The sequence below is a fragment of the Myotis brandtii genome, unplaced genomic scaffold, assembly GCF_000412655.1.
Source record: "Myotis brandtii unplaced genomic scaffold, ASM41265v1 scaffold215, whole genome shotgun sequence".
In the NCBI taxonomy this organism is placed as follows: Eukaryota; Metazoa; Chordata; class Mammalia; order Chiroptera; family Vespertilionidae; genus Myotis; species Myotis brandtii.
In genome coordinates, this window is record NW_005358043.1 from 3,570,331 (window position 1) to 3,578,645 (window position 8,315).

General features: G+C 35.3%; 1 protein-coding gene across 6 annotated transcripts in view; it reads right to left on the reverse strand.

Annotated features, from left to right (window-relative positions):
- Positions 1-2,692: 2,692 nt before the first annotated feature.
- The window catches only part of BMI1 (BMI1 proto-oncogene, polycomb ring finger), a 9,172-nt gene continuing 3,549 nt past the window's right edge, over positions 2,693-8,315 (reverse strand). For 4 of the 6 annotated variants that reach the window (XM_005865879.2, XM_005865878.2, XM_005865880.2 and 1 more), the window contains exons 2-10: positions 7,548-7,678; positions 7,129-7,225; positions 6,513-6,568; positions 6,362-6,412; positions 6,096-6,204; positions 5,970-6,015; positions 5,457-5,555; positions 5,031-5,111; positions 2,693-4,948 (exon numbers count right to left, since the gene is read on the reverse strand). In XM_005865879.2, the coding sequence (XP_005865941.1) occupies positions 4,619-4,948; positions 5,031-5,111; positions 5,457-5,555; positions 5,970-6,015; positions 6,096-6,204; positions 6,362-6,412; positions 6,513-6,568; positions 7,129-7,225; positions 7,548-7,659 (981 nt within the window). In that variant the 5' untranslated portion in view covers positions 7,660-7,678 and the 3' untranslated portion in view covers positions 2,693-4,618. Of the gene's footprint in view, positions 4,949-5,030; positions 5,112-5,456; positions 5,556-5,969; positions 6,016-6,095; positions 6,205-6,361; positions 6,413-6,512; positions 6,569-7,128; positions 7,226-7,547; positions 7,870-8,315 lie in introns of those variants that run through there. The other 2 variants (XM_014539366.1, XM_005865881.2) reach the window with 2 other exon arrangements.

Here is an 8,315-nt window from a genome sequence, read left to right on the forward strand (position 1 = left end):
CGCGGGAGAAGGGCCCTTTCTTCCCGGCGCGTCCGTTGGGGAAAGGCCCCCGGACCCGGGAGGCAGCGCTGCCGGGAGACGGAGGTCTTCGGCCGGCGGCGTCCTGCGCGCTCGCCACCAAGCACCAGAGCATGCAGAGCCTTGTTAGGGGCGGGGGAGCCTTGGATCTTTCCACCGCGATCACCGTCGCCCGGGTTTTATCTTCCAAGTCGCGCAGTGCGCGCCAGTCTTTGCCTTTGCTCGCGTATCTTCCTCTCCAGGGGGGGCTGAGACCTACGGCGGCGGCTCCCGGACAGACCTCCCTCCCGCGATCTTTCCTCTCCGGTGCGACGTTCTCACTCCTTCCATCCCAGTTCCCAGCGCGCTCCCCCAGGACCCCGTCCTCAGCCTCCCGAGTCTCTTCTCTCAAATTGGGTTCTGGCCACCGAGGAGGCTAGCGGGCTGGAGAGCGCCGAATCGGTACCGAACTTGAAATCACGTCCTCTCTGAAGTTTGGATTTCATGCTGACCCCCAACAATCAGAGCAAGAAGTAATATTTGTGTTGAAATGTAAGTGATTCTGAGGGAGCCACACCTGCTGTTTTTGGGAATTCCTTCTGGAAGGGACATTTTAAGACAAGAGTTAAAAGATGGGAAGCACTTTGACTCATTCATTGGAAGCTTTTGAATGCTTACTAATTTTTTGGAGGTTAAATAGACTTCGGGATGAGTTTTCCACATACACTTGAACTCCTTCAGAAAACCCACAAGGATCTTAAAGTAGCCTTTCCAGAGGTAAATGACTTTTGATGCCGTCGACTTGAAGACAAGTTGATAGTGAAGTCTTTGTGCGACCTAGAAATTGCACACTAAGAAAAAGAAACTGGTGCAAATAAAGGAAATCCGTTTCAAGAACCAAAAGAAGAAAAAACGGTAAAAAAAAAATTAACTACGGAAACAGGAAACACTCGACTGTGTAAACATTTTCAGAGACTTTCATAATCAAAACTGGCCCGATCTTGAGATTTGCAAGATCTAAAGACTCAAGGACTTCACGGGGCTATTTCCCAAGTCAGATTTACTGGGAGGCTCTAAGAGGTGATGCCATCTCTTCCTTGTAAAGGACCAGACTATCTAAAATAGTCCAGTTTAGTTCAAGGTTTTATTTTGGAGGTGTTAGATTTTTTTTAAGAGAGATCTTAGCAAAAATCACCTGTTGTACTGTTCATTTTATACATGAAGAAATACCCTCAAGTGAAATGACATTATCTAATTAACCCAAGAGCCTTACGCTGGAGCTGTGTTCTGTCCTCTTTGCACCAATAGATGTCTTTAAAAGTATGTTTTTTAAAAGGGTCATTTACATGTAATGTCACCAAGGCCTTTTGTTTTGGATAAAATTCGAGTTAGGCTGTATCGGGGGAAAGCACTAAACTAAATCAGAATTTCCATTGTCATTCCAGGGGCAATGAGAAGATATATATTTACCAAACCTTTAAAACAAGTGAAAAAAACTAACTTCCTTCATTCCAGGATTCTAAGAGACTAGGGTCCCTATGCAGATTGTTTCTAAAATTGAAATCCCATCCCCTCAAAAGATGACTGTAAGCTATTTTTGAAGAACCAAACATGTTCATTTCTTGTTGGACAGTGCAAACAGCATGTCACATGGGTTCTTATTAAGCGCCTCTTAAGTTTTCATAACATAACTTTATCTTGGTAGGCCTATATGAGTGTGCCAAATTTCACACGCGAGCTATAACTCCAAATATTGGGAAAAGAGTAAGGGAAAAGGATGAAGAGAAGTCCCTACCAGATTACTCTGCCTGTTGCATTATACCTCCGGAGATCCTAACATTGGTACATACAGAAATGGGAACGGAGTAATGTGGTTGATAGGTTAAGTCAGCTTTCTTTTTTTCCAACTCAGTGCAATTAGCGGTCGGCTGGCAATTTTAAAAGCAAAAAGTAGTTGTAAAGTAGTATGCATGTGTAAAGCAAGATAGATCACTATTTACACAACAGCAACTAGCTTCATTCTCTCTCCGCTTTTAAGCTAAAATCTGTGAAATCAATTTAGGCATTTTCTGTGGAATATTTTGTTAGCACTACCTTTGTAGTATAGAATCCTAGAATACTTTTCAGAAGCAAAAGCCAAACTTACAAGTTAATTTTTCATGTAACCTGCTTTTACTCCTAAGAGTTACAAAGTTAGCTTTGCTATAGGTTTTTGTAAGGTTGAAATTTAAATGGTATTTTAACAAAAGTTTTAAATCTTAATTGCCAAACTGTGATGGCTGATTATAGAAAAATCCAAAACATTGTAATCTTCTATTTTATTAAAAGACAATGAAGTTTTGGCTGAAATACCCTTTAATTGCTTAAGCAATTTTCAAATTGAGTAGAGAAAAAAATCCTTTCCAATAAAATAAATGTACGTTTTCAAATATAAGTCTTAAGCCATAAATGCAGTATCTGATATTTTAATAACTTCAAAAATAAATTCATCACTAAAGTCTAAGTCCCATGTTGATTTTACAATTTGGTTTTGAATAAGTCAAATGACAGTCCACTAGCATCTTAAGTTTTTAGCCTTTGAAAAGTTTTTTCATTTTTTAATACATACAATCACCCAAAGTAAAAATACCACTTGAAACTTTCATTAACTTTTCTTTGTCTTAGATATGAAAAAGTTGAGGCCTAGAAAAAGAAGTTAAATTCACCAAAATTGGCAAACAGGGGTAACTTTTACTTCAAAGGTTATAAAGTAAATAAACAGATACATCTTTCAATTGGGTTTTTAAGCAATTATACAACAAATCATGTACTTCTTACCAACATCACTACTTAAGACAGCAATGAATTCCCTTTAGCTTTTATCTGTTGTTATCCACAATAGGGTTTCCAAAATTTCTGCACATTGTGCTTTTCATATCAAATTTTTATTACAGTCTTAGCTATTTTCTAAATGAATATCCCTTTTATTGAACTTTTCCCAATTACAAATGAAATTTAATTTTACATCTATAATTAGAAACAACACAGTGGGACTGTACAAATTTAGGTCAAAATAAAAATATATGTATTTGTAGTTTCATAAAACTTCATTTACTGTATTTTTAAAGAAAGCAGAAGTAACAACAATATATGTAAAGTAATGATTTAATGACTATAAGCAAGACAAAGCAATAGAATTGTGCTTCTTTTGCAGACTGGGGACAATGAAATTGTTTACAATTTTTCCATACAAACATGAAACAATATTCATATAAACACCCTCACAAATAACTGATGGGTGATGAACACACACCAAGTTCGACCAAAGCAAAGTACAAACTGAAAATTGTTGAGGTTATTCATATTTTAAATTCAATATGCTCACTCTATTTAAAAATTAATACCTGTAGAAGCTCATAATAAATTGCTTCTATTTACAGACATTAGAGAGAGGGCATATGCCATTGTTTACAACTATAAAAGCAACTCTTAAATTTTAAATTACTGTTATACCACATATTAAAATAATTTTAGATAATGTCTTCCTCCAGCAATTTGCTGGTTTATTTTAAAATTTGTCTTAAGATTATAGTGATCAATATACATTTGTAAGACACAGTAATTTCATCATAAGCAATGGGAAATGAAGACACTATTTCCAAATTCCTTTGTTAAAAGTTTTTCTGCAATATATTTTAAAAGTAAACATGTATCACTAGAGAAAGTCAATATGATTTGCCAATTACTTCCAAAGGAACAGACTTTAGAATTAGATATCCACATTAAAAATATTCTATGCCGAAAAGGCTCAAATGTATGATATCTGCAAAGGTCAAACTGGTTGGGAGAATTTTAACAACCATTTTTGAATGCATGAAACACAATATTTTCTTTAAAGCATTTATAAATATATCATACAATACTGTTTCCTGTTATGTCATATACCAATATGGCATTGTACAACAAGCATAATGCCATCTGATTCTTACAAAAGCGAATCATTTAAACAAGTCAGTAAAATAAACGGTAGTACCCGCTTTTAGGCATACAGATTGTAAAACTGAAGTTTACTTTCTTTTGATCGGTTTTGCGTAGCAACAGAGAATTAAAAATCAAACAGGAATCAAAATGGCTAAATATGCAAGAAATCGTTATTCACAGTGACATGGCTACATAGAATGCATTATTCTATGCATATTCTTTCTGTTTGTTGAATTTTCAGGTAAAAAGCACTTGTTTTCTACAGGTTCACAAAACAGCGTAATAACAAGAACAATCAAGGAGAATGTAACATAGGCAGCGTTAGTTGAGATTAACAAACTATGGCCAAATGTTTATATCCACTGCATAATATTTTCAAATCCAAACAACGGTTACAGAAACCATTTCATATCTTTCCTAACACAGAAAAAAATCTTGTCTGCCTCTCAGAAACCAATTCTTTATAGGAACAATCTTCCTTTTCGATTAACGTCCATATCAATATCACATCTAGTCCATCTTTTATAGCCAACTTTAATGCACTACAAAAGAAAGCAAATTGGACGATAGTCACATGTATTAACATCTATAAAGCTGTAATGGCATGAAGATATCTATATAAATCAGGGATTTAAAATTGTTTTCCTTAAGGTCTCAGGTATCAACCAGATGAAGTTGCTGACGACCCATTTACTGAAGATTTTCGAGGTCTACTGGCAAAGGAAGATTGGTGGTTACCGCTGGGGCTGTTGCTGGTTCCGTTCATAGTACTGGAAATGTGAGGAAACTGAGGATGAGGAGACTGAACTGGAGTACTAGGGCTAGGCAAACAAGAAGAGGTGGAGGGAATACCTCCTGCTGGGCTGTTGGCCTTGTCGCTTCCAGAGTCACTTTCCAGTTCTCCAGCATTTGTCAGTCCATCTCTCTGGTGACTGATCTTCATCCTTTTACAAGTAGGTCGAACTCTGTATTTCAAAGGAAGTGGACCATTCTACAAAGTTAAAAGGAAGAAATTAATCTTAACTCTTTAAATACAGTTTACCACAATAATCTGTATCAGATATGCTACTGACCCTTCTCCAGGTATAAATGTAGGCAATATCCATTAGTGTATAGTAATCCTTTAAAGGTTCCTCTTCATACATGACATCAATCTATTGAAAAATGATATTTCAATTAAATATCACAGTGCAAAAGTAAATCTAGATTTTTTTGGTCTAAATATAACCCAAAAGTGCTTTAAAAAAACATTTTCTCCAAACATTTAGACAAAGGATCACTCTTGAAATCTCAAATAAGGAAAAATATTTCTTGAAATTATTAAGGGATTTGTTTTCATAGCATAAAACAGAATTTATTTTAAGAGATATTTCCAAGTTAAATACTAAATTAAATTCTTAAATTTTAGATTGCTTTTTGGGATTCAGAATCCAAAAAAAAAGTAATTGAATAAAAAAAAAAGATCTCTATAAAATTCAAGAACACTGTAAAGTACATACCTGGAAAGTATTAGGTATGTCCATTTTACTTCTGAGAAACTTTCTTAGGTGCATTACAGTCATTGCTGCTGGGCATCGTAAATATCTTTTGTCATTCACCTAAGTACATTTAGAAAAGAATTTTTTTATTCTTAACTTTCAGATTAAAAAAAAGTTTTAATTAGATTGTCTGGGTGATAAAAGGTATCCCTAAAAGTGGGATATGACTAAATTCTTAACTATACTTTGCATTTACTATTTTTATAAATATTAAATGAACAGATTCTTGATATAAGACTTTAAGTATATAAAAGCATTAAACATTACTTACTTAAAATATTTTCAACAATAGCAATCATATATAAACTAAATTCTATTTATAAACTATCAGATATGTCACTTTTAAACATCAAACATGACAGTTTTCTTCCACTTGACAGCATCATCTGACCCTAGAATATTCTAAAGGGCAACATTCACTCATAAAATTTAGAACCTAAATTTTTTTTATGCTTTTGAAACATGGAAACTTACCTCCTCCTTAGATTTCTCCTTGTCTTTGTTTACTTTCCGATCCAATCTAAGAAACAGATCATTTATTAGTGGAACAATGTATCTAATAAACATATGAGTATAAATCACATTTCCTAAAAAACTTACCTGTTCTGATCAAAGAATTCAATGGATAAGCTTATTATCTCATCATCGGTTATAATTCTCTTATCTTCATCCGCAACTTCTCCTCTATCTTCATTAGAGCCATTGGTGGCTATAAAGACATTATGAAAGTCAAATTTTAAAAATTAAGTATTTAATTATATATTATATATGAGAATAGAAGTGATATTTGGGTTAAACTCAATTTTAATAAATTATTGAAAGTTCTCCCTCCAAATAAAATGTCTTCCCCCCTCCAAAGAGTTTACCATCAGCTGAAGGATGAGCTGCATAAAAATCCCTTCTTCTCTTCATTTCATCTAAAGGGGGGGAGGGGAGGGGAAAGACTTAAACCTTTGGTATAGCAGGTAAAACTGATAAAATACTTTTTAAAAATTAATTTTTAAGCAAGTTACCCACTTTTGAAAAGCCCTGGAACTAATTTGTATACAATATCTTGAAGAGTTTTATCTGACCTGAAAAATAAATTAAGAAAATAAACTATCAATATGACAAAAACTAAAAATGTTCACAAGTTATTATAGATTCCCTGTTTTCCTGCTGCTATTGTATTTTACTTGACTATGACTCCGACTATAACTACATTAATAAGATAACAAAAGTTCTTTATGTAGTAGCACTATTTTAAATCAGTAGAAAAATACTTTATTTTATATTCAATAAATTCCTCGAATTTTACTGAGTCATGAGATGTATGCCCTTCAAGTTACTAAATTAGCTATGAAAGGGAATAAAGGAGAATAGAAGCACTTTGAACACATTCACTTTTGCCTATTATTAAATCAATAAAACAATGAAAATGAAAAACTGATTCAGTTTTCAAAAATCTTAAAATCACTTGAATAACACTGAACTTTGTCATTATTAACATGGCATGAAATTAAGGGCTACCCTGCGAAAAAGCATACACATTGGGTGGGGATTCGAGGGTAAGTTTACTGTGAAGAAATAAACAGGGTAACCCTTCACTAAATTATGCAATTCCAACAACACAATGATTTTAAAAATTTTCTACCTTATGTTCAGTAGTGGTCTGGTTTTGTGAACTTGGACATCACAGATAGGACAATACTTGCTGGTCTCCAGGTAGCGCACAATACATGTTTTACAGACTAGAAGTAAAAACACATTTTTGCAAGTTTAGAAATTATATACTAAGCATTAAAATTAGTGTTAAAAATGGAGAACAGTAGCAAACTGGTAAATGCCAAAATATATTTTTAATTAAATAAACTAATATCCTGAGAACATTTATACATTGCATACTTATATATTTTATTAAATATTTGTCAATAAAAAGTCACTAAATGCAAGAGAAGAAACGATTCCACCACTTTGTACCAACATTCCCAAGGACTGCGGAATTGTTAGTTTTCCTATTTCAGGATGAAATGTGAAATATGACACAAAAAAGGTCTAAAACTTTGTACTTACAGGAATGTAGACATTCTATTATGGTTGTGGCATCAATGAAGTACCCTCCACAAAGCACACACATCAGGTGGGGATTTAGCTCAGTGATCTTGATTCTGGTTGTTCGATGCATTTCTGCTTAATAAAAGATCCTGCAAGACATAGAAATATTGGCCATAATTGACAGAAAGAGAATCGACATTATCTCCAACTCCTAGTAACCTTACACTCTGAAATGCTGAGGTGTTCATGAAACTCATTTAACATTGTACAGCTAGACTGTCCCAATGAATTCTACAGAAGAAATCTACTAATCAGGCTTGAGTCAATTATCGTGAAACGGTGAAAAAGGTTCCAACTAAAGTTAATTTGTGGTCCTCAGGTCATTCCAGCAGGACAAGAGAAGGTCTGGGTGGGGGCAGGGAGCTGAGTATTCGGGTCTCTTTCTTCCATTTGTCCTCCAGCCTAGAAGCCACAGGGCTGCTGCTGTCGCCACAGTCCCCACAGATATTTACCAACCGCTGGGGCTTGTTCAGTCTCCCAAGTTTATTGTAAAGCTACCTTATGGATCTTCAATCGAAACCCAGGAGCATGCCCTGGCTTTCCAGGGGTTCCTGTTGTTTTAGGCGCTTCCAGCAACCAGAACCTGGCACGTTTTTTACGCAACACAAAGGGAAAATAAATTCTGCTCGATCTGCATCCCTGGCATTTCCGGAGCTGGGTGCTGGGGCCTCAGGAGAAGCACCTCGAGTCAGCCTGGGGCTGGGGCCTGAGCGCGCGGGCGCCCGG